Below are 25,184 nucleotides of genomic sequence, written 5' to 3'. Positions count from 1 at the left end.
TCTTGTAACTCAATTTCAACCGTCTTCCCAATGTGTCATACTGATGACAATACTATGTTCTATCATTGAAAATTTTAAAAATATATTTTTAAACGATATTTTTCACGGCTCTAATTGTCGACGCTCAACTCACGTTGGCTGTAAATCACCACGGTCCCTTACGTTGTGGCAAGCTTCGGGGCCACTTCCTGGGGTCGTGGAGTTCTTCAATTACTAGTACGGTAAATTTCATAAAGCGTTTTTTTTAAAAACTATTTTTTTATATTACTTATTTCTCTCCATTCTAGGCCACACACAGTGACACTGGCGGGCCTGTGGGGTCAGTAGCTGTTGTCGGTGCTTGTGCACCACTGCCGACGCAGCAGCAGCAGCGTCACCACCAGGCAATTTGTTTATACCAAATTTGCAGTCGCATGACAATAATGAACATGCTGTAGTAATTAAATAACACTTTCAGCCTAACGTCAAACCGCTGATGGATGGAGGCTTTCACATTGAACGTCCAGGGTAGGGGGATTGTTTGACCATACTTCACCTCGCTGGATCAGTGCGGGCTGAGGGTGCAGCGGTGGCTAGGAGATGTTAACTACCTCGCCTGCTCTGCAGGAGGTCGTGGGTTCCATCCCGACCCTGACGCCTGCTGCTGTGTATTTCGAGTTTGCGGTGTCTCTCTCTCATCATCATCACGGTGGCTAGGAGATGTTAACTACCTCGCCTGCTCTGCAGGAGGTCGTGGGTTCCATCCCGACCCTGACCCCTGCTGCTGTGTATTTCAAGTTTGCGGTGTCTCTCTAACCCGTGGGTGGTCGCGTGGATTTTTCTCCAGGGTGCTCCGGTTTTTTCCTTCCACATTTAGAATCAACGTCGCGCGTTTAGAGTATTTGGCTGCTATACATATCCACGTGATGATGATGAGGGCAAGCCACTTGGTTGAGCTATCATTGGTGATAGCCAGGCCCCAGCTGGGTCTTACATGGTAACACGTGTAAAAAAATAGTTTATAGTTTAAATCAGTGGTTAAATCTTGACTCAAAGCTTTCGTGACTGCAAGAATTCCTATTCTTTGGGTCTTTCGGTAAAGTCACGCTGATAGGTTGAAAGAAAATAACAAAAAACTACGACGTTTCGATCGCAACACAATCGTTCGATGGCAACACAAGCGATCGTCATCAGGAGGATGACGATCGCTTTTGTTGCGATCGAAACCTCGTAGCTTTTTTGGGTAATTTTTTGTTATTTTCTTTGAACCTATCGACGTGACTTTACCGAAAGACCCAAAGAATATGAACGAGTGGGTTCTTAACCTTTATTGCAGCCTCTCAATTGTTACATAAATGACGACAATAATGAGCCAAGAATGTCTGTTTGTGTGTAACGCGCGTGACGTCACGCCACATGCCGCACCCTCGTCATGAATATTCATGAGCACGTGACGTCACTCCACATGCCGCACCCCACGTCATGAATATTCATGAGCGGGTGGATTTTTACACTCACGCAGAAGAAGGTCGAACAAAAATTGAAAGTGAATCTAATAAAGAATTCTACGCAGCAACAAAGCGGGTTTGGTGTCTTTATTTATTTCTTCAGCATTTGAGACAAAAGGTAAGTCTAATTTATCCTTCTACATTATGGTAAAATAGACATTTCTCGGTGATTTTCCAGATTTTGTATTGATTTCCCATTTATTTCAACCCCAGCGACCGAAAGCAGAAGAGAATACATTATCAGAGCAGTGAATTTGAACAAATTGAAGGTCACATATACAGTGCTACAGTGAACTGTAGTAAAGTATTTGATGACGTACTTTCGTGCCAGATTCACTGCCATTAAGTTTCCACAAGATACAATGAAACTCTGCTCAATTTTTTCGTAAATATTACAGCTTCCGTCCTAGGACGGGCAAACAAGCTCGTGTATAATATGCATGAACACGAAGGGTTTGATGAAACAAAGTTGTTACTTAAGGGGCCGTCCATAAATGACGTCACGCACCTAAGGGGGAGGGGGGGTCAGACATTTGTGACGATGTGTGACGAGGGGGGGGGGGTTGAGAAATGTAACGTCACATCAAAATGCGCAACTTTAAATAAATATAGACAACACGTTCTACTTAATTAAATAGACTTTGTAATAAATGTTTTCTCCTACAACATCAGAGTGCAGCGCCACATTAAATACGCACTACAATGACAATAGTTAAGAGCGATTTAAGCATGTTTTATTTTCAAAATGGAAATATGGTTTGGGGGGGGGCAGAGCTTTGTGACGTCAAATTTGAGGGGGGGGGGGTCTGACTTTTCGTGACGCCGTGTGACGAGGGGGGGGGTCAAAAATCGTCCAAAATCGCGTGACGTCATTTATGGACGGCCCCTATAAACATGGCCGTGATTCATTTGCGTTTTGGATGATTTACCCTCTAAAACAATCTGTCCGTGTCTCGCTACCTCCCAGAAAGGACATCTCGCACCCCCTGGTTAAGAAGAAGAAGGAGATCCCTGGTACTGGTAGGAACCTCCTGGTTACACCAGCCCACAGGGGATTATTGTGTCCGTCCGTCGTGCAGGGAGGGGCTGGGTGGGGAGGGTGGGGCTGGGGGGGGAGGGGAGGGTGGGGAGGGGCTGGGTGGGGAGGGTGGGGAGGGGCTGGGTGGGGAGGGGCTGGGTGGGGAGGGGCTGGGTGGGGGGTGGGAGGGGTGGGGCTAGGTGGGGAGGGGCTGGTCACCCCGTGGTGCCCTTATAAAACACAACGTTTAACCTACTCACGCCGGCTTGTGCCCGCCCTCGCAGTCGGCCATATTTGCGGAATACACCACGCCGCCGTTGACCCTGGCCATTGACCGAGCAACCCAACGTTCCTACCAGCTCCCTCCGCAGGAGGAATGTGTTCTAAATAGTCTGGCTACAGGAGGCTGAAGGTGCGGTGCGGACATCCTGGAGCGGTTTCGACATCACTCGCCAGCGATGTCAGCCCTGGCCGGTGAATCACAGTGGAGGTGCCGGAGGGTGTGGAGGGGGGGGCTACTGGTGACTAAAAGCCCGGGACGCAAGTATGCAACGTGGACTTGTGTACACAACAACAACAACAAAACAACAACAACAACAACAACAAGGACAAAGATGCCCCCCGGTGCAGCCTGAAAACAGACTGTAGGGGCAAGTGCTGTGAACGAGCAGCAGCAGCTATAAAGGCCGGCACGGCACACGAGGGGGCGGGTGGCCAGCAACCACGCCCGACCGCCTTTGTCTCCCCAGTGGCGATGTTTACACACCGCACCGGGTACTCATTTGAGGCTGAGTCGACATAGGGGAGGCCCAGGAACGGTTCAGATAATCGTCACTGATGTTGGCCGTGAATGGGAATCGAACTTGGGTTATAGCCCGGTTCGCAGCGCAGCGCTCACCGCTGCACTGCCGACGGTGTGGGGAGTGTGTGGGGTGTGTGTGGTGTGTGTGGGGTGTGTGGTGTGTGTGGGGTGTGTGGGGTGTGTGGTGTGTGTGGGGTGTGTGTGTGTGGTGTGTGTGTGGTGTGTGTGTGTGGTGTGTGTGGTGTGGGTGTGGGGTGTGTGGGGTGTGTGTGGTGTGTGTGGGGTGTGTGGTGTGTGTGGTGTGTGTGGGGTGTGTGGGGTGTGTGTGTGTGGTGTGTGTGTGTGTGGTGTGTGTGGTGTGGGTGTGGGGTGTGTGTGTGGGATGTGTGTGTGTGTGGTGTGTGTGGTGTGTGTAGTGTGTGTGTGGTGTGTGTGTGTGGGGTGTGTGGTGTGTGTGTGTGGTGTGTGCTGTGTGTGGGGTGTATGTGGGTGGGGTGTGTGGTTGTGTGTGGGGTGTGTCTGTGTGTGGTGTGGGTGTACGGTGTGTGTGGTGTGTGTGTTATGTGTATGTGGGGTGTGTGTGTGTGTGGTGTGTGTGTGGGGGTGTGGGATGTGTGTGGGGTGTGTGTGGGGTGTGTGTGTCTGGTGTGTGTGTGTGGTGTGTGTGTTATGTGTGTGTGTGTGGGGTGTGTGTGTGTTATGTGTATGTGGGGTGTGTGTGTGTGTGGTGTGTGTGTGGGGGTGTGGGATGTGTGTGGGGTGTGTGTGGGGTGTGTGTGTCTGGTGTGTGTGTGTGGTGTGTGTGTTATGTGTGTGTGTGTGGGGTGTGTGTGTGTTATGTGTATGTGGGGTGTGTGTGTGTGTGGTGTGTGTGTGGGGGTGTGGGATGTGTGTGGGGTGTGTGTGGGGTGTGTGTGGTGTGTGTGGGGGGTGTGTGTGGGGTGTGTGTGGGTGGGGTGTGGGGAGTGTGTGGGGTGTGTGGTGTGTGTGGGGGGTGTGTGTGGGGTGTGTGTGGTGTGTGTGGTGTATGTGTGGGGTGTGTGGTGTGTGTGGTGTGTGTGGGGTGTGTGTGTGTGGTGTGTGTGTGGTGTGTGTGGGGTGTGTGGTGTGTGTGGTGTGGGGTGTGTGTGGGTGGGGTGTGGGGTGTGTGTGGGGTGTGTGGTGTGTGTGGGGGGTGTGTGTGGGGTGTGTGTGGTGTATGTGGTGTATGTGTGGGGTGTGTGGTGTGTGTGGTGTGTGTGGGGTGTGTGTGTGTGGTGTGTGTGTGGTGTGTGTGGGGTGTGTGGTGTGTGTGGGGGGTGTGTGTGGGGTGTGTGTGGGTGGGGTGTGTGGTTGTGTGTGGGGTGTGTGGTGTGTGTGGGGGGTGTGTGTGGGGTGTGTGTGGTGTATGTGTGGGGTGTGTGGTGTGTGTGGGGTGTGTGGGGTGTGTATGTGTGGTGTGTGTGTGGTGTGTGGTGTGTGTGGTGTGGGTGTGGGGTGTGTGTGTGGGATGTGTGTGTATGGTGTGTGTGGTGTGTGTAGTGTGTGTGTGTGGGGTGTGTGGTGTGTGTGGTGTGTGCTGTGTGTGAAGTGTATGTGGGTGGGGTGTGTGGTTGTGTGTGGGGTGTGTGGTGTGTGTGTGTGGGGTGTGTGTAGTGTGTGTGTGGGGTGTGTGGTGTGTGTGGTGTGTGTGGGGTGTGTGGGGTGTGTGTGTGGTGTGTGTGTGGTGTGTGTGTGTGGTGTGTGTGGTGTGGGTGTGGGGTGTGTGTGTGGGATGTGTGTGTGTGGTGTGTGTGGTGTGTGTAGTGTGTGTGTGGTGTGTGTGTGTGGGGGTGTGTGGTGTGTGTGGTGTGTGCTGTGTGTGGGGTGTATGTGGGTGGGGTGTGTGGTTGTGTGTGGGGTGTGTCTGTGTGTGGTGTGGGTGTACGGTGTGTGTGGTGTGTGTGTTATGTGTATGTGGTGTGTGTGTGGGGGTGTGGGGTGTGTGTGGGGTGTGTGTGGGGTGTGTGTGTCTGGTGTGTGTGTGGTGTGTGTGTTATGTGTGTGTGTGTGTGGGGTGTGTGTGTGGTGTGTGTGGGTTGTGTGTGTGTGTGGGGTGTGTGTGGGGTGTGTGTGTGGTGTGTGTGGTGTGTGTGGTGTGTGCGGGGTGTGTGTGTGGGGTGTGTGTGTGTGGTGTGTGTGTGGGGTATGTGTGTGGTGTGTGTGGTGTGTGTAGGGTGTGTGTGTGGTGTGTGTGGGGTGGGTGTGTGGGGTGTGTGTGTGTGTGGTGTGTGTGTGGGGTGTGTGTGTGTGGGGTGTGTGTGGTGTGTGTGGGGTGTGTGTGGTGTGTGTGGTGTGTGTGCTGTGTGTGTGTGGTGTGTGTGTGGGGTGTTTGTGGGTGGGGTGTGTGGGTGTGTGTGGGGTGTGTCTGTGTGGGGTGTGTGTGTGGTGTGTGTTATGTGTGTGTGTGGAGTGCGTGTGGTTGGTGTGTATGTGGAGTGTGTATGTGGAGTGTGTGTGTGGGGTGTGTGTGTGGAGTATGTGTTTGTGTGGAGTGTGTGTGGTTGGTGTATATGTGGAGTGTGTGTGGTTGGTGTGTATGTGGAGTGTGTATGTGGAGTGTGTGTGTGGGGTGTGTGTGGGGTGTGTGTAGATTACACACTCGGCTGATAGTTCAGGTCAGGTGTGGCCGAGCTCAACGCGATTCCAGGGAGCTCCCCTCATTACGGAATAATAATAATCATCATATAACGGTTGTATTCATAATACAGGTTTTTTTGGGTTAGGTCGCGTGAATATATAAATGTGTCGTTAAACCCGCCACCACCCGGCACAGCCAATTAGCAAGGTTTGTCACATAAACGGGACGTGCCAGTTCGTTACGTGATGTAACTTTACTAATTGGGCGGTGGCGGATTTAACGACGCATTTATAGATTTACGCGATCTAAACCCAACAAACAAAAAAAAACCTGCGTTATGGATATTGGTCGCGAAAGCGTACGACGTGTTAATCTAAGTCATATTGTTGGAGTGTTGGGGCGATTCCCCCCCCCCCCGCCTCTTCCTCTGGAGCAACCGGGGCAGGAGGAAGATTTTCCTGGCTGCTGGTCGGAGAGATGGCTGGGCAAATGGGCTGCCGCCTTGAACGTGGGATCAGTGACGCTACTGCTGCCCTCTCTGGTCTCTCAAGGAGCCAACGTTTTGGCTTTCTGCATTGTTGTAAGAATTCTTGTTATTATCCTGATACGCATTTTTGTTTGTGCCCGTGTGTGTGTGTGTGGTTACTCCCGCCTCTCGCAAGACATGTTGCCCAGTGTGGAAGAGTAGGCCAAGATGATACAAACTAATACCCCTCCTACCAGGGCGGAGGCCCGATCGACAGAAGCCTGGAAACGGCCACTGCAGGATTGGAGTCTCCACTATGCCATCACCACCACCACCACGACCACGGTAGCATCCCTTCTCTCAGCCCCCCCCCCTTTTCCAATGCATTGCTGGATTGAATGCCTCCCCCCCATGCCATTAACGTGGGGCAGTGGGGGGGAGGTGAGTGGGTGGGTCCGTCTCAAGGCTGGTTCCGGTATCACGGACACGACTTTGTCGCACCTGCTTGCTATCGCCGTGGCCCCGGGGTTCCCAAGTTGGCAGGTGGCCCAAAAATCGTCGCGAACAAAACCGTGCCCACCACTCCTTGACTTGGTGTGTTTAACGCGCACAAGGGCCGTGCGGTGTGAGCTGGAGATGTTGATCCGTGGTGTCGTCGTGAATCACGAGTGTCACCGGGACCCCACTGCAACCCTTGCCCCGATGAAGCTCCCGCACTTTGCCCGCCACAACAAAAGGGTCCATCACACAGCTGATCATATCAATGTTTAATGTATCACAATGAGCCATACCATATAATCATGTTCAAATACATCTACAATAAACAATTCTAGGACACAGTTTTGCTCTGTTATTTCCCACCCAGACCCCCCCACCCCTAAACCCACCCTACCCGTGCCCCAAACAGAATTAGAATCCTTTCTTCATCCATTGTTTCCACACAGCAAAGTCGAAACGGCAGAGGTCACTGTATACATCATTCAAACCGGTGAACGTGATCATCGTGTCTACATAGAAAACAAAAAAAGAGAGCGTTGACTTTTTTTCATTTTTGGTTTTAGTATATGCAGCTCACAAGTTGACGGATATAGCCGTGGGCGGGGAGGAATGGGGGAGGTTCGAGAACGGACAAAAAAAAAATTCAAAATCGAGGAAATAAAAAAAATCGTAAACGAATCTACCGCACAACATTTCCCTGTCCAGTCGATGGCGGTGCCTCACTTCTTTTTTTTAGCATGCACCCAAAGTGTATTTTTTTTTGTAAGTTATCGTTTTTATTTCAAGCTACAAACTTCGAAGAAGACACATTAACTCTAACGAACAACAGGATATTTTTTTTTGTTATTTCCAGTAAATTCTTCGCTGAATCATTAAAATTGCCACCGCCCCACCAACCCACCGCTCTCTCTCTCTCTGCATTGCTCATCAGAGTTATTTTTCATCATCATCATCATTATATCAGTATCATCAGTTATCTTGTTTTCTACAAAAAAATTCCTTTGGAAATGTTTGGCCACCTTCACGTTTCAAAAAAGGTTTTTCTTTTAAAGCTTTAATTCGTCACCACGCTTTTTCGCCGCCGTCGCCGTCCACCGGGGAAACCAAAACGCAGCGAATGGGCTCCGGTCGCGAAACGTCGTCCATTCCCACCCGCTGACTTCGCCCCCCTCCCACCCCACCCGAGTAACATTTTGTTTCCGTTTTGTTGTTTCGTCGTTGGCCTTGCACCTTTGGAACCTTTTGACGGAGACTCGCAAGCGTAGATCGCTCGCGCGATGAATCCAACGCGCTTGTCCGCGCGCGAACTTAAGCGGTGTGTGTGTGTGTTGTTGTTGTTGTCCTCGTTTTGCAAGTCTTTGGATGCGCCGCGCGGAGAGGTCTTTCGATTAATTACAAGGGTTTGTCAGTTTAAAAAAGAAAAGCGATAAGAAGAATCGTAAGAGGCGGGCGGGATCGCAGCGCGTGATTGCGCGCTGATCCTTCTCCTCCCTCCTCCTCCTCCTCCTCGTCGCACATTGCACCGATGACCCCCCCCACACCAGCCCCCCGTCGTCGCCTGTGCCACCTGTGTGAGCCGCCGGGAAAAACTCCGCGTCGCCCACCGCGCTCCAAGGCGATCGCTTCCACGGCGGCGCAAAATCACTTCCCTAATAGAAAAGGAAAACGTTGAATGACGGTAAAAAAATATACCAATAAAGGTCCTCCAAAAACTAAAAAAAAACATGCTCCCCCCCCCCATTGCTGATGTTGGATCTGTAAAAATGTACAAACAAACAAAATCGTCGAAACCATGAAGGGTGACCGATTTCGAAAACCAAAATATCTAACGACGAAACGATAGTAGAGACCCCAACAACAACAAACAAAAAATAAACGCTTCGGAGGCCAAAGCGTCGCACACGCACACGACAAAATGTGAAACACAGGAGAGGAAACAACGTCCACGTGTTTTCGTCGTAATAAAAACGCGTCGAGTCGGTATCCGCGCGGACGCCGCCGTGGTCACGGCCCGACTCGGCCTCCTCGATCTCCCGCGACGGGCCTCGAACAAACTTTGACTCAAAACTTTCGTGACTGCAGGAATTCACACTCTTTGGTTCTTTCGGTAAAGTCGCGTAGATAGAAAATGAAAGTTATTAATTAAAATGTATTTGTAATTGTCTTTTTATTTTTTATAAACATTTTTTTTTATGACTTTTAATTCATTTTTTTATTGTAATTTGACTTTATTTTTCTATCTACGTGACTTTACCCAAATAACCAAGAATATAGTCTTACGTCCACACGCTCTCTCCCCGTGACGACAGGAGGAGTGTGTGTGTATGGGGGGGGATACACCAAACACATTGGGGCGGAATATTTTTCTCGATGCAATGATTTTTTTGTTTTCCCCTTGGAATTTTTCAAGCAAAAAAAAAGAGACATTTCTATAAAATACTTTGGAATGAACTGTTAAAGGGCGGGGGACGGACGGGCGGGGGAAGCAAGTCAATGCAAGCTGAATTCACAGTTTCACACTCGTATCGATAACGCATGCATCTCTCTCCAGTCCGAGCGAAGATTTGGATAAGGAAGTGAAACGTAAAAGTGACCCGCGCGTGACAACATCATAGGGGGGGGGGGGGGGGTGAACAAACTAAAAAGTGCTATTCGTGGACGAAATAAAAACTGCAAAACCAAACGCAAAATGTCTCGTATACTTTTCTTTTCTCAAGATATCGAAAAAAATACCGAAAACATTTTTGAGGCTTTTCTTGAAAATTAATGGGTCTTTTTTTTACCCGATATCTCATAAATAAGTTTGAGGGAGGGGGGGGTTAACGCAAACGATACAAAAAACACACAAACACACAAAACCCCCGATACCCACAATTCCTTTCGCGCGTAATTATTACTTGAATCGCTCCGCTTAGAGGGAAGAGGGGTGAAGTGTCTTAAAGCTATATTGAAACGTCTGCAAATCCGTCGTCGGAGACGCCTCAAACAATTACCTGCGCATATTTATCCGTGGTGGTGGGGGGGAGGGGAGGGAGGGAAGAGAGTAGAGGAGAGGGGGGCAGCCTGCTGTAGCAGTACGTGCACACGCTGCTTATTAAAGCACGCAGGGGGCCCCCCCCCCAGCGGGACTTGTCCCATCTTTCCCAACGCTGACTCGCGCGTGGTCCCGTGACTTGTTTTCTTTCTCCCATTTCAGCACATGAGGTCCTGGGTCCGAAACTGGCCATAGAGTTAAATCGATATACGCATATGCATTTCATATATTATAATAATAATGTAAAAAAAACGAAAAAAACGTAATATCCCAACTTCACCGTATTTACACCAATTCGCCTATTTTTTTGTTATTTTTATTTTACCTATCCCATCGTTTTTGGCCGGTATTCGCAGACGACAAGTCGAAAACGGGGCGGGGTCCCGATTCCTTTCCACGAGGACTTCGAAAATGCCAAGAACATCCACGCTTCACCCAACCTCACCGCTCTGCCCGCTCCCCTTCTCTCACAAACTCCCCACCCCCCCCCCCCAGCGAAGGGAACTCCGTCCGTATTGCACGCCCGGGACGACGTCCCGCATACGGTCGAATTTGTGCGCTAATGACCGCTGTACACGGGGCGCAGAGGACGAGGCCATTTGGCGTTAGTGAGCGAAACCGGCGCGGTGCGGTGGTGACGGCGGCGGCGGAAGGGGCACACGTCCGTCAGTCCGTCCGACGCTGTCCATCAGTGGCGGCTTTGGCCCTTGCGATGTGTCGGTGCTCGCTCGTCGCCGGCGCAGGACCCCGCACGAGCGGGCCGCACCACGCCGCACCGCAGGCCGCACCGCAGGCCGCGTCGAGGAAGTCGAGGGGGGGGCGGGGGGGTGTCCCGGCCGGCGCTGTGGGGTTATTGCAGCGCGCGAGCGTTTAAATTGCGTTTGCGCAAACCGACTGCTGGCCGCATGGATGTGCGTGTGTGAGTGTGTTGATTGTGCAAGTGCTGTGCGCGTGTGTGCTGTGTGTCAGTGATGTGTGTGCGTACTATGTGCGTGTGTGCTGTGTGCGCGAGTGGTGTGCGTGTGTGCTGTGTGCGTGTGAGAGTGGTGTGCGTGTGTGCTGTGTGCGTGTGAGAGTGGTGTGCGCGTGTGTGCTGTGTGCGTGTGAGAGTGGTGTGCGTGTGTGCTGTGTGCGTGTGATAGTGGTGTGCGTGTGTGCTGTGTGCGTGTGAGAGTGGTGCGCGTGTGTGCTGTGACTGCTGACCAGAGGGTGCAACTTGTTGTGGGGAATCTCTGAACACTGCGGCCAAGCTGACACCCACAGCGCCCGCGGCACCCGTCAGTTTTACATCATCACCACCGTCACCATCATCATCACCACCATCACCACCGTCATCACCATCGTCGTCATCATCATCATCGCCGATGCTACGGTCAGGGCAGATCATCGTCACCATCGTTCGAATTGCAACGATGGTGACGGTGAAAACAACAACAGCAATAATATTGCTGTTGTATCCGTGAGGATACGTATCCCCACGACCAAATCACGTGGAAAACTCCTCGCGCCGGCAATGGAAGTTGGGAAGCACAAGCAGGGCCGTGCCTGGACAGCGGCGAGCGCTTGCGACGGGTGAGAGCCACGCGTTGGGGGGCAGGGAGGGGGGGGGGGCAGGGAGGGGGGGCAGGGAGGGGGGGCAGCGGATGGGCTGAGACGGCGTGCAGGTCACGGGGGGACGCGTGCCGCTGCAACTTCCCGGGAAGGTCGTGGAGCTCCTCGCGGGCGTCGTGATCGCGAGCACGTGGGGAGCACGTGGGTGAGCAGGTGGGGAGCACGTGGGGAGCACGTGGGGAGCACGTGGGGAGCACGTGGGGAGCACGTGGGGAGCACGTGGGGATCACGTGGGTGAGCACGTGGGTGAGCACGTGGGGAGAACGTGGGTGAGCACGTGGGGAGCACGTGGGGAGCACGTTGGGAGCACGTGGGGAGCGATCGCATGCGCTCCTTACCGGCGTATTTCACGCACGGACGGCGGTTTTGATCGTTGTCGCTCCGGTCGGTCTGCGGGATATTTGTGCGAAAGTTACCACTTTGTGCGAGAGCATTTGGGGGGAATCGCTCCCAAGGTCGACAGTATTACATCGGTCACTCCCACACCACCCGCCCCCCTATGCAAAGTTTTGTAAAGCGTGGAATCAATTCCGCCGTGTCCCGTCGACGGAAATTCGTCGTCGGTCATCGTTACATTCCCATTTAAAACCGGAGGGGGGGGGGTAAGGGGGGGCACCGGAAATGAGATGTTACAGCAGGAGTGTGCCAACGCAGTGCAGCATTCGTAGTTTGAACGATCGGGAAAACAACGCGCGCGCGCGCGCGCACACACACACAAAGTCACGACGTGTTGCATGAGGACAGCAAAATCACTTTGCCTTATAAAGCTCAACGCGTTTGTCACTGCGGATCGCTCGCCGTGCCGCCTGCCACCGACAGCCTCGCAGACCTCTGTAAGTTTTAAGTGCCGACAGCGTTATTTATAAAACTTTAGTCATTATTTCCACCATCCCCCTCCCCCCGCGACAATCATTCCAAAGTTATATTTTCGCCCCCCACGCATCACCCAGCCGCCACTCCCCCCCATCCCCTCTCAATATTTTTTCGTCGTAATCTGAACCGAAAGCGCGCGGAAACGATTTGCATCTTTTCGTCGGCGCGTCCAGAGTTAAGTCCGTGGGGCCCTCTGCGACCATTCGCACTGCCTGTGACGCGGCCACGCGGCCACGCGGCCACGGGTGGGGAGCAAGCGGAGCGCCCCCACCTCCCTCCCTGCCCGTGGACGATGCCAGCCTCGGCACCCGTGGTGCCCGCGGTGGAAGAGGGGCGAGGGCGAACACCGTGCAGGGTCGACCCCACGGAGCGCTCTTTCGCGAGGGGCCATAACGCGGATTGCCGCTCCGCCCGTCCGGGCTTTCGGCGTCAAACGCGCTGCCCCAAAGCGGGCCGAGTTTAATAAATAAATATATATTTTCTCCCCCATTTTTCGTTCGTCCGAGACGCACTTCGATGGGACGAAAAAATTCAGCGCGCGGAGGGGGGGGCGGGGGGCGGGGGGCGGGGGTTCCGCAGTCATTGCGCGCCCACTAAAAGTGGTCTGAGGTCAAAGTGGATTCTCCGAGGAATGTGCTGTCGTCCACGGCCACTCCCGCTTGGATATCCGTCTCGGTCACGACGCACTGGCGCGCCGCAACGCTCTCCTTCCTTCCTTCTGTTCGTTCGTTTTTTTTTGTATTAAACCTGAGGCTTTCAAAAATACTGGAACCTTCACGAAGCTGACGGATGGCAGACAAGGTGGACACGACCGTCGGATACACATCTTGGGTTAAACCTTCCTTGGATGTTACCCACGAAATTTTTTTTTTTAGTTTTGTTATCATTCCATCTTCTTTTGGGATACGTACAAGTTCAAATGAGGTATAACACTTCTTCCATCATCACGTGGTCATCTTTTTCTCCGTCCCCACCCCCCGACACATTGTTGCGTTTTCTCTTTTCTCTCGGACAAAATGCGCACAAAAGCACCGGACCCATCTCTCTGGCTGACGGCGGTTGTTGTTTATTTTTTTTCGTAGTTTTCTTTTGTTAGTTTTGCTTGAGCTATATTTGCGGCTGCGTGAATGGGGGGATGTGATCGTCCTACCATTCATATTTGGTTTATTTTGGTTAAAACACCTTTGGAAATTTGCAAATGTATTAGAAAGCACCTTCTCTCTCTCTCTCTCTCTCTTTGAACGGGTTTACGCGGCGGAGGGGGGGGGGGGGGCGAGGGGGGGGGGGGGGCGAGGGGGGGGGATCGAGGGGGGGGGCTACCGCCGTTTTCTCGCCCCCCCCCCCCCACCCGCAGGAGGCTGCCCTTAAAGTTGCCGGCAAAAACTCGGGGAGAGCCGTCCGCGGCACCGACGGCTCAACGATTGGACGCGCCGTCGTCGTCGTCAATGACATCGTTCGGTTGTTGTTGTTGTTTGTTATTGTTATTAAAGCTTGGCCCGAATTGAGTGTTTCTTCCCCTGCTGCTCTCTGTCTCTGTCTCTCTCGATGCAACGTGTTGGTCTTTCTCCGGGGTGCTGGGCGGAGGAAGCCCTTTCTGTCAAACGCCGCGACGTTGGGGGTTTTCTTCCGCTTGCGACGAGCAAAACCCAGGCCCCTCGACCCCGCCCGGACGCGTCCTCTCCTGCCATACCACGCTCTTCTCCACGTCGGCGCCGGTACATTTAAAGGCGACCTCCTCCTCCCTCCTCCTCCTCCTCCCTTCTCCTCCCTCCTCCTCCTCCTCCTCTTTAGCAAAACCCACGAGTCGCCTTCACGCCGCAACGGCTCCCGACACAACAATACGCAAGGCCGACACCCTTGGGAAAACAAATAAAAAATAGTTCTCAAAAAATAAAAGGAATGTACCAACGGGTTAATACATGCACAGTAAATGCTCGTGTCTCCGTTTTTATGTTGGTTTTTTCTTTTTTTCAAAGTTTTGTTTAAAGCTATCTATAAAAACCGAGCGTCGCGAGCACCCGCGAGCGGAGCGCCTCTACGAGCCCACGCTCTGCGACTCGCGCTCGGAGATCATGCCGTACGCCGCGATGGCGCGCTCGCTCGCCAGCGACGTCGCCTGGCCGCCCTGGTCCGCGTCGCCCGAGCACCCGCTCAGCGAAACCGGCGGCTGGGGCGCCGCCGCCGCCGCCGCCGCCGGCACCTGCGCGTCCATCCCGGCCGCCGCCGCCACCGCGGCCGAGTTCGCCAGGGAGGCCGTGACGAGGGCGGGCAAGAAGCGCGTCTGCGGGAGCGACGGCGGCGTCACGGGCGTGGCGAACGGCGGCCACGATTTGGCGCAGGCGATGGGAGCGGCGCACGAGGAGCCGGCTGCCGAGAAGCCGCCGCCGCCGTCATCCGGCACGGGCTGCTGCTGCTGCTGCTGCTGCGAGGTAGATGCGGAATCAGTGGCGCGAAAGGAGTGAGGTAATAATAGTCTAGCGTGCTGCTGCTGCTGCTCTTTGGCGTCGGACGAAGCTCGTTTGGCCGCGACCTGCTGCCGGTGCGAGGACGACTGGAGGTGGCGTCGCAGGCCGTCTTCCCCGAGCAGGGTCACGTCGCAGGCCTTGCACTGGTACTGGCCCGAGGGCACGCGCACCAGGGTCTCCCGCGCGTCCACCTTGCCCAGCCCGAAGTAGCAGAGCGACTTCTGGTGGGCCAGCGCCAGCGTCTCGTCGGAGAACACCATCTGGCACTTGCGGCACACGAGGCTGCACTTCATCTCGCAGTGCTCCGCCAGGCTCGGCTTCGTCGGGGCGTCCGCCGCCCCCTTGCCTTTGCCCGGCGGCCTGGCGCCGTCGTCGGCCCCGTCGCCCGCCTCCTTCGCGTCCTGGCCGCCCCTGTCGTGCCGACCCTGCGCGGAGCCGTTCGACGGCTGCGCCGCCTGCGTCATCTGCTGCTGCTGCTGCTGCTGCAGCACCTCTTGCACGTTCTGCTGATACTGCTGCACCTGCTGCTGCAGCAGCGAGCCGGCCGCCAGCCCGTTGGCGAGGGCGGCCTGCGCGAAGGCCGGGCCATAGGGGAAGAGGCCCGAGGCGTCCATTCCGTACAGCGACTGGAGGTAGCCGCCCTGCAGCACGGCCGCGGCTGCCGCCGCCGTGGGCAGCTGCGGCCCGTTGAAGTACGGCGGCAGCGTGGGCAGCCCGAAGCAGGGCAGCAGCTGCCCCGCGAGGAGGGCGGCCGCCGCCGTCGCGTTGGACTCGCCGGCCAGCGCGGCCTGCAGGGCCCGCAGCTGGGCCTGGTCGGACTGCGCCTGCTGGACGGCCGCGTCCGACTCCTCGTGCTTCGCCGCGGCGTCGGATTTCTGCCGCTCGTCGGTGTCCTGGTCGTCGCCGGCGGCGTCTTTGCTCGGCGACTGCGGCGCGGTGTCGGCGTTCTGCTGCTGCTGCTGCTGCGGTGATTTGCTGGGGACTGCGGCGGGCGCGGTGAGACCCGGCGAGGGGATCGCCGACATGGGGAAGCCGATGAGAGCTGCCTTGGGCGTCGTCATCGCTGCCGGAGGGACGGAGGAGGGGGGAGGGGGGAGAAGGAGGGATAAGGGGGAGGAGTTGCCCTTTTTTTCACCCAAAAAACTCACTTTGTAATATTTAAACAATGCATATTAATACATAGATACTAACAACATTATAAACACCACTATACACTACACTATACACTACACACTATACTATACACTACACTATACACTACACCACTATACACTACACAATACACTACACTACTATACACTACACTATACACTACACAATACACTACTATACACTATATAATACACTACACTACTATACACTACTATACACTACACATTGGGCTCTATGGAGGCACTACTCTACACGACCCGACTAGACAGTCCACGAAACACTACTATACACTACACTGCTATACACGACACCACTATACACTACACAATACACTACACAATACACTACACTATACACTACACTACTATGCAGTACACTATACACTACACGACTATACACCACTATACACAATACACTACATAGACTACACTATACACTACTACACACTACACTGTACACTACACACTGGGCTCTATGGAGGCCCGTCGTTAAGCGATGCATCGTTAACAGGAGTGCTCGTCAAGAGGGCTTCAACTGTGTACGGTTTCCTGGTGGCGCCTCGATGCCCGGATTTGCAAGCGACCACAACGGAGGCTTCACCGCGGCATCGCCGGGGTTCGCCGCCCGGCTCCTCCGATCGGCGCTCGACCGCCCTCCGCGAAAAATGACGACCGCGCAGCGGAGGGAAGGCCCAAATTCCAAAAGGGGAATTGTCTGCGTGTCACAGAAGCTGCCGTTGCTTTTGCAGCGGCGTCCTGAACGCGTGTAGCATTGAACTTCGATCGCGCCGTACGTCAGCCAACCGTAGCTTATCGGAGGTGCGGGGGGAAGGACAAAAAACTGTGGGTCTCTGCCGTGTGAGTCTATGGGTCTCTGTTGTGAGAGTCTATGGGTCTCTGCCGTGTGAGTCTATGGGTCTCTGTTGTGTGAGTCTATGGGTCTCTGTTGTGTGAGTCTATGGGTCTCTGCCGTGTGAGTCTATGGGTCTCTGTTGTGAGAGTCTATAGGTCTCTGCCGTGTGAGTATATGGGTCTCTGTTGTGTGAGTCTATGGGTCTCTGTTGTGTGAGTCTATGGGTCTCTGTTGTGTGAGTCTATGGGTCTCTGTTGTGTGAGTCTATGGGTCTCTGTTGTGTGAGTCTATGGGTCTCTGTTGTGTGAGTCTATGGGTCTCTGCCGTGTGAGTCTATGGGTCTCTGTTGTGTGAGTCTATGGGTCTCTGCCGTGTGAGTCTATGGGTCTCTGTTGTGTGAGTCTATGGGTCTCTGCTGCGTGAGTCTATGGGTCTCTGCCGTGTGAGTCTATGGGTCTCTGCCGTGTGAGTCTATGGGTCTCTGTTGTGTGAGTCTATGGGTCTCTGTTGTGTGAGTCTATGGGTCTCTGCCGTGTGAGTCTATGGGTCTCTGTTGTGTGAGTCTATGGGTCTCTGTTGTGTGAGTCTATGGGTCTTTGTTGTGTGAGTCTATGGGTCTCTGTTGTGTGAGTCTATGGGTCTCTGCCGTGTGAGTCTATGGGTCTATGTTGTGTCAGTCTATGGGTCTCTGTTGTGTGAGTCTATGGGTCTCTGTTGTGTGAGTCTATGGGTATCTGTTGTGCGAGTCTATGGGTCTCTGTTGTGTCAGTCTATGGGTCTCTGCCGTGTGAGTCTATGGGTCTCTGTTGTGTGAGTCTATGGGTCTCTGTTGTGTGAGTCTATGGGTCTCTGTTGTGTGAGTCTATGGGTCTCTGTTGTGTGAGTCTATGGGTTTCTACCGTGTGAGTCTATGGGTCTCTGTTGTGTGAGTCTATGGGTCTCTGTTGTGTGAGTCTATGGGTCTCTGTTGTGTGAGTCTATGGGTCTCTGCCGTGTGAGTCTATGGGTCTCTGTTGTGTGAGTCTATGGGTCTCTGTTGTGTGAGTCTATGGGTCTCTGTTGTGTGAGTCTATGGGTCTCTGTTGTGTGAGTCTATGGGTCTCTGCTGTGTGAGTCTATGGGTCTCTGCTGTGTGAGTCTATGGGTCTCTGTTGTGTGAGTCTATGGGTCTCTGTTGTGTGAGTCTATGGGTCTCTGCCGTGTGAGTCTATGGGTCTCTGTTGTGTGAGTCTATGGGTCTCTGCCGTGTGAGTCTATGGGTCTCTGTTGTGTGAGTCTATGGGTCTCTGTTGTGTGAGTCTATGGGTCTCTGTTGTGTGAGTCTATGGGTCTCTGCTGTGTGAGTCTATGGGTCTCTGTTGTGTGAGTCTATGGGTCTCTGTTGTGTGAGTCTATGGGTCTCTGCCATGTGAGTCTATGGGTCTCTGTTGTGTGAGTCTATGGGTCTCTGTTGTGTGAGTCTATGGGTCTCTGTTGTGTGAGTCTATGGGTCTCTGTTGTGTGAGTCTATGGGTCTCTGTTGTGTGAGTCTATGGGTCTCTGCTGTGTGAGTCTATGGGTCTCTGTTGTGTGAGTCTATGGGTCTCTGCTGTGTGAGTCTATGGGTCTCTGCCGTGTGAGTCTATGGGTCTCTGTTGTGTGAGTCTATGGGTCTCTGTTGTGTGAGTCTATGGGTCTCTGCCATGTGAGTCTATGGGTCTCTGTTGTGTGAGTCTATGGGTCTCTGTTGTGTGAGTCTATGGGTCTCTGTTGTGTGAGTCTATGGGTCTCTGTTGTGTGAGTCTATGGGTCTCTGCTGTGTGAGTCTATGGGTCTCTGTTGTGTGAGTCTATGGGTCTCTGTTGTGTGAGTCTATGGGTCTCTGCCGTGTGAGTCTATGGATCTCTGTTGTGTGAGTCTATGGGTCTCTGCCATGTGAGTCTATGGGTCTCTGTTGTGTGAGTCTATGGGTCTCTGTTGTGTGACACACGAAAAGCCACACACACGTGACACACGAGAAGCAGCACACAAGCAGACGACGCCAACCTGCTGGAGACGGCCCAAAGTTGGGCAGCGCCGGGGAGCCCCCAACGCCCGGCATGAGCATCGGCGAGAGCCCGGGAACGGCCGAGTAGGCCGACGCGAGGCCCAGGCCCGGCGCTTGGGGCCCGTTGTGGAACGTGGCGGGGTGCTTCGTGACTTGAATTGCCTGCTGCTGGGGAAGGCCGATGCTCTCGCTGGCCTTCTTGATGCGGTCGAGCTCCTGCTGGGCCATGAACTGGCGGAAGAGCGCCGGGTCGAGGAACTTCTCGCCGTCCAGCTGGCTGCCGAGGCTCTCCTTGAGCTTGCCGATGTGCTGCAGCGAGAAGACGTGGTCGCGCACCGAGAGACGCGCCGTGTACTGCACGCCGCACAGCCCGCAGCGGCCCCCCCCGCGGCGCCGCGCCCTCCCCGCCGCCCGCGGCCACCGCGGCCTCCGCGCCGAACTGCTTGGCGACGCTCAGCTTGAACTTCTTGTCCTTGGCGCGCGCGTTCTGGAACCACACCTGCACGACGCGCTTGGGCAGCCCGATGTCGTTGCCGAGGATCTCGCACTCGTGCATGGTGGGCGTGCGGTACTCCCCGAAGCAGGCCTTGAGCACCTTCAGCTGCAGGTTGGACATCTGGGTGCGGTAGCGCTTGTGGCCCGGACGGTCGTCGGACGACGACGACAGCTTGGACTGCGAGAAGGCGAGGCCGCCCAGCGGGCTCGGGGTGCGCGGGTCGGCCAGGCTGGACGTCTCGCTGTAGTCGTTCATCTCGAAGTCCAGCGTCGTCGAGAGGCTCAGGCCGGGGCTCACCGGCCCCGACGACGAGACGCCGTCGCCGCTCTCGCTGCCGAGCGCCGGCGTCGTCGGCTGAAACGGCGCCTCGTCCTCCGTCTTCGGCCGGACGTAGTCGGAGGTCGACGCCTCGGCCGAGAGGCCGTCGCCGTTCTCGCCGCGCGCCGCGCTCGCGCCGGACGGGCGGCCGTCTTCCGACGAGCCGCCGCGGCCATCCTCGTCGTCGTAGGCCGAGGCGTCGCCTTCCGCCGCGCCGCCCGCCATCGACCCTTCGGCCTTGGGGACGAACGAGGCCTTGTCGCAGAAGCTGCTCTCGACGTTGATTGGCGAGTGGCTGAGCCCGGTGGGGGAGTTGTCGCCCATCATCTTCATCTGAGACAGCAGCGCCGACCGGTTGTCGCAGCCGGCGCCCATGCCGAACGGCGGCTGGGAGAACACCATGCTGAGCGAGTGCTCGAAGCCGCCGCCGCCGCCGATGCCGCCGATGCCGCCGCCGTCCTTGGCCTGCGTGTGCCCGGGGCTCGGCGCGCCGGGCGACGGGAAGACGTTGTAACCCGACTGGCGCGCCTCGTGCCAGTGGCGCGAGCGGATGTGCGTGTCGAGCGCCGTCTGGGCCTTGAAGAGGGCGCGGCAGAACGGGCAGCGCCGGTGGGCCTGCACCATGCCGAACGAGCGGAACTGGCCCTTGCGCTCGCGGGCGCGCGTGTTCTGGAACCACACCTGCACCACGCGCTTCTTGAGGCCGACCTCGCTGGAGATGTGGTCCAGCATCTTGCGCGTGGGGTTCGAGTCGATCATGTACTTGCCGTAGAGCACCTCCAGCTGCTCGGGCGTGATGGTCGTCCTCAGCCGCTTGTCCTTGTGCGGCTCGTCGAGCCGCTCGCCGTCCGCCTTGCCCCCGACGTCGGCCCTCTCCTCGGTGCCGGCGGACGACGCCGGCGTCGCGGGCGACGGCGCCGACTGCGACGGGACGTGCGGCGGGGCGCCCGAGAGCGCGGCGCCCGGCATGAGCGAGCCGGAGCGCGGGTCGAACATCACGAAGGGCATCTCCGCGGGGCGCTCCAGGACAGAGGGCGGGTGAGCGAAGGGGTTCTGTGCAGAGAGCATGTGCGTCTGCTGGTGCTCCTGCCACTGCTCGAAGGTGGGGAACGAGAGCTTGCACTGCTCGCACTGGTAGGGCAGCAGCTGCAGCGCCAGGCTGTTGTATGGCGCCGGCTGCATCGGCCCCTGCTGCGACGACGACGACGATAGCAGCTGATGATGATGATGGCTGCTCTGAGGTTGATGCGGTTTTGGTTTTGGCTGCTCTTCCTGCTGACTTTGCAGCTGATGAAGCTGCTGCTGCTGCAGCTGTAGCTGCTGCTGCAGCTGTTGCTGCAGCTGTTGCTGCAGCTGCTGCTGCAGCTGCTGCTCCTGCTCCTGCTGCTGCTGCTCCCGCTGCTGCTGCTCCCGCTGCTGCTCCCGCTGCTCCCTCGCCACCTTGCCTTCCTTCGGCTTCTCCTCGGCCGGTTCGGTTTTGGGGCTCGGAGCTCCGCGGGAGTCGCCGTCGGGCGTCTGGAACGACGAGGGGGCCGGCGCGTTGCGCTGCGGCTGCGCCGGCGGCGGCGTATAGCCCGACGAGTTGCCCATGTCGGTGGCGTCGGACGAGTCGTCCATCTGGTTGTCCTCGCGTGTGTAGCTGTCCTCCTCGTCGCGGTAGCAGTGCTTTTTCTGGTGGGTGATGAGGTCGAAGATGCGCTGGAACACCACGCTGCACTTGCGGCACTGGTAGTTCATGTTGCCGGTGCGCACGTAGCGGTCGTTGAGCAGCACCTCGCGCTTCTCGCCGTCCCTGCCCTCGATCTGGCTCTCGTAGCTCTTGCGCGCCTTTTGCCGCGCGTTCTGGAACCACACGACGATGACGCGCGTCGGCAGGCTCAGGAGGCCGGACAGCTGCTCCAGCTCGTCGTCCTTGGGGTAGGCGTTGGCGTCGAAGAAGTCCTGCAGGATCTTGAGCTGGTAGTCGGTGAAGCGCGTCCGGCTCGAGCGCCGGCTCGACAGCGTCTCCATCTGCAGCTGCTGCTGCTGCAACTGCTGCTGCTGGGTCGGGAGCTCGGGGGACGGCGCCGGCATGGGGGGCGGCGCCAGTGGCACCGGCGCCACTGGCGCTGCCACCACCGCCGGCGGCTCGGCACGCAGCTCGTCGAGGCTCGTGGTGGGCGGGTTGTTGAAGTTGTAGGGCGAGTCCTTGTTGCGCTGGCGCTCCTTGAACAGCGTGTTGCGGAACCAGTGCTTGATGACCTTGTGCGAGAGGCCCGTGTTCTCGGCCATCTCCTGGATCTGCTCGTCGCTCGGCAGGTTGTTGATGTCGAAGTAGGCCTTGAGCACGTTCAGCTGCTCCTCCGTGATGCGGGTGCGCGGCCGCTTGCTCTGCTGCTGCTGCTGCTGCTGCTGCTGCAGGAGCAGGGCCGAGTCCACCGCCTGCTGCTGCTGCTGCTGCATCTTCTGCTGGTGGTGGAGGTGGTAGAGCTGCACAAAGTCGGCGGTGATCGACTCCATGGGCATGAACTGCGAGGACAGCTGCGACGCCATCGACTGCAGCTGCATTGGCTGCATCATCAGCGGCGATAGCATGGGCAGCTGGTCCAGGGGCAGCGCCAGCTGGGACAACACCATCTGGTGGGGCGAATGCTGCGCGGGCTGCGGGGTGGCTGGAGGGGTGGCCAGCTTCGGGGCGGTGGATGCGGGCGGAGGAGGGGGCGGCGGCGGAGGCGGCGGCTGGAGCTGCTGCTGGAGCTGCTGCTGGAGCTGCTGCTGGAGCTGCTGCTGCTGGAGCTGCTGCTGCTGGAGCTGCTGCTGCTGCGCCGGCAGCGCCTGCGTCTCGGGCGAGTCCGGCCTGATCGGGTAGACCTTGTCGTAGGTCTTGCGGTACTGCTTGGAGTAGCGGCTGAGCTCCTCGATGGGCAGGATCTGGAGGTGGATGTGCTCCTGGTGGCTTTTGAGCACCAGGATGTTGGAGAAGAGCTTGCCGCAGTCCCTGCACTCGATCTTGCCCGAGGCGTCGGCGGGCGCGGCACTCTCCTCCCGCCGCGCCGACCTCTGCCGGTTCTCATTGTACTGGATCACCAGCTCGAAGCCGAAGTTCTCCAGCAGCGCCCGCACCGCATTGCCCCGGGCGTACGCCGGAATCCTGGGCGGCGGCACGCGTTCCTCGGAGCCGCCCGGCTGCTGGTGCTGCGTGTCGCCGGGCTCCTCGCCGGGGCCCGCCGCCGATGTCGTTGTCGACTCGCCGTCGACATCCTCTTCCTGCGCCTCCTCCATCTTCTCGTCCTCCTCGGCGCTCCGATTCTCGATCTCCTCGCACAGCAGTTGAAGCGCCTGCTGCTGCTGCTGTTGCTGTTGCTGCTGCTGCTGCTGTTGCTGCTGCTGCTGTTGCTGCTGCTGCTGTTGCTGCTGCTGCTGCTGTTGCCACTGCTGCTGCGACTTCAGCTCTCCCAGGATGGAGGCGGCCGCGCTGGACATGGCAAATGCGCCGGACGACCCGGGCAGGACCATCTCCTGGTGCAGCTGAAGGTCGGCGCCGGAAAGACCAAAGGGAAAGAAGAACGGCTGCTGCTGCTGCAGCTGCATGAAGGCTTCCGTCGTCATGGAGAAAGGGGGCAGCAGTGCCGGGTTGAAGAGCTGGTGCTGAAGGAAGGCCGGCTGCTGCTGCTGCTGCTGCAGCTCCTGCTGGAACTGCGCCTGCGCCTGCTGCACCAGGGCCTGCGTTTGGGCGCGTGCCAAAGCCTGTGCCTGGGCCTGGGCCTGGGCCTGTGCCTGGGCCTGGGCCTGTGCCTGGGCCTGCTGGCCTGACGACGGCGTCGGCGGCGCCTCTGCGTGCGCCTTCCTCAGCGCCTCCGCATGCTCCGGCGCCGCCTCCGGCTTGTGCGCCGAGCCACCGGGGGCCGCCTGGGCCTTGGCGTAGTCGCTCGCGGCCTGTTGAACGGCGCTCGCCGAAGCGCCGGCGCCGTCCCCTTTGCCGCCGCCCGACGCCGCCGCGGCCGACTCCTGCAGCGCCGCCCGCGTCTTGGTCTGGTGCAGCACGGAGCGCATGTGGATCTCGAGCGTGGAGCTCTGGCTGTAGGCCACGTTGCAGGTGGCGCACCGGTAGGGCTTGCTGTCGCCGGCGCTCACGGCGGCGTCGCCCTGCGCGGCGCCGCCGGACGGCCCGCCGGAGCCCTGCAGCGTCTTCTTCAGGCGGTTGAGGTGCGACACCGAGTTGTAGTGCACGAGAAGGATGTTCTTCTGCGTGAACGACTCCTTGCACACGGTGCACTTGTACGGCCGCGACGGGTCCAGGAACTTGTCCATCAGGAAGTTGGTGCCCTTGCGGAACGGCAGCGCCCGCTTGGCGTCGCCCAGCAAGTCGTCGCACTCCGGCGCGCCCTCGCCCGCCTCCGCGGTGCCGCCGTGCCCGCCCTCCGCCTCGGAGGGGCCCTCCACGTCGCCCCTGTCGCCGTCGTGCACCGCCGCGCCTTCCTCGCCTCCTCCCTCGGCCGGCGACGGTTCCCGGCGGCCGACCCGGAAGCCGATGCCGACGCTGCCGCAGATCTGGCGCACGTCGCCGTCGCTCAGCTCCGGGTGGCTCGACTCCAGGTGTCTGCCGAGGGCCGCGGGCGTGCGCAGGTTTTGCGGGCACAGCGGGCAGGCGGCCGCGGTGGCGGCGGCGGGCTGGCAGCACAGCTGCTGGTGAGCCAGCGCCTTGTCGGGGCTCTTGAAGCCGGCGCCGCACTGCCCGCAGCGGTGCTTGCTAGCCGCCGCCGCCACCGCTCGCTGCTCCGCGACGGCTCCGGCCGGCGGCTGCAGCTGCTGCTGCTGCTGCAGCTGCTGCTGCTGCCGCTGTTTGGCGTGGGCCTCGGCGAAGTGGGCCTGCAGCGCCCCGGGCGTCACGAACTGCTGCCCGCACCCCTTCTTCCAGCACAGGAAGCCCTTCTGGTCACCACTCGCACCCACGCCAAGCGAGGCCTTCTCTCGGGACGTGCCGGGCCTCTCGGACTTTTCACCATCCTCGCCTGCCACGCAAAGTGAAAACGGTGGCGTTCCGAAGGTTTTTTGTTTGTTACTTTTAAGCGGGCGTGCGCGCGTGGAGAACGGCGGCGCGGCGGTTAGCGCGCTGCTGCGCTACGAACCCGGCGACACGAGTTCGATTCCCGCCCGCGGCCAACACCGGTGACGCTTATCTGAACCGATCCTGGGCCTCCCCTATGTCGACTCAGCCTCAAGTGAGTACCCGTTGCGATGCATAGTAAACATCGTGACCGGGGAGACAAAGGCGGTCGGGCGTGGTGCTGGCCATCCAGCCCCTCGTGTGCCACAGTGCCGGCCTTCATAGGTGCTGCTCGCTGACAGCACTTGCCCCGATGGTCTGTTACAGGCTACACGGAAGGATCTCCGTCTTTGCCTTCCCAGCGCCGACGCTTACTACGCACCGCACCAGGCACTCATTTTTAAGGCAGAGGGACCAGTTCAGATAATCGCCGGTGTTATTAGTTCGATTCCCACGAGCGG

The 25,184-nt window shown here is 57.3% G+C and overlaps 1 protein-coding gene across 1 annotated transcript in view; it reads right to left on the bottom strand.

Annotated features, from left to right (window-relative positions):
• Positions 1-14,143: 14,143 nt before the first annotated feature.
• LOC144951639 (zinc finger homeobox protein 3-like) overlaps positions 14,144-25,184 on the bottom strand; it is a 127,411-nt gene continuing 116,370 nt past the window's right edge. Inside the window, 3 exon segments of the mRNA XM_078881929.1 lie at positions 14,144-15,916; positions 18,883-19,267; positions 19,269-24,688. Of these exon segments, the coding sequence (XP_078738055.1) occupies positions 14,424-15,916; positions 18,883-19,267; positions 19,269-24,688 (7,298 nt within the window). The 3' untranslated portion in view covers positions 14,144-14,423.

Source organism: Lampetra fluviatilis, chromosome 63 (genome assembly GCF_964198595.1).
Source record: "Lampetra fluviatilis chromosome 63, kcLamFluv1.1, whole genome shotgun sequence".
Taxonomy (NCBI): Eukaryota; Metazoa; Chordata; class Hyperoartia; order Petromyzontiformes; family Petromyzontidae; genus Lampetra; species Lampetra fluviatilis.
This window is presented reverse-complemented; position numbering and strand designations above follow the sequence as displayed.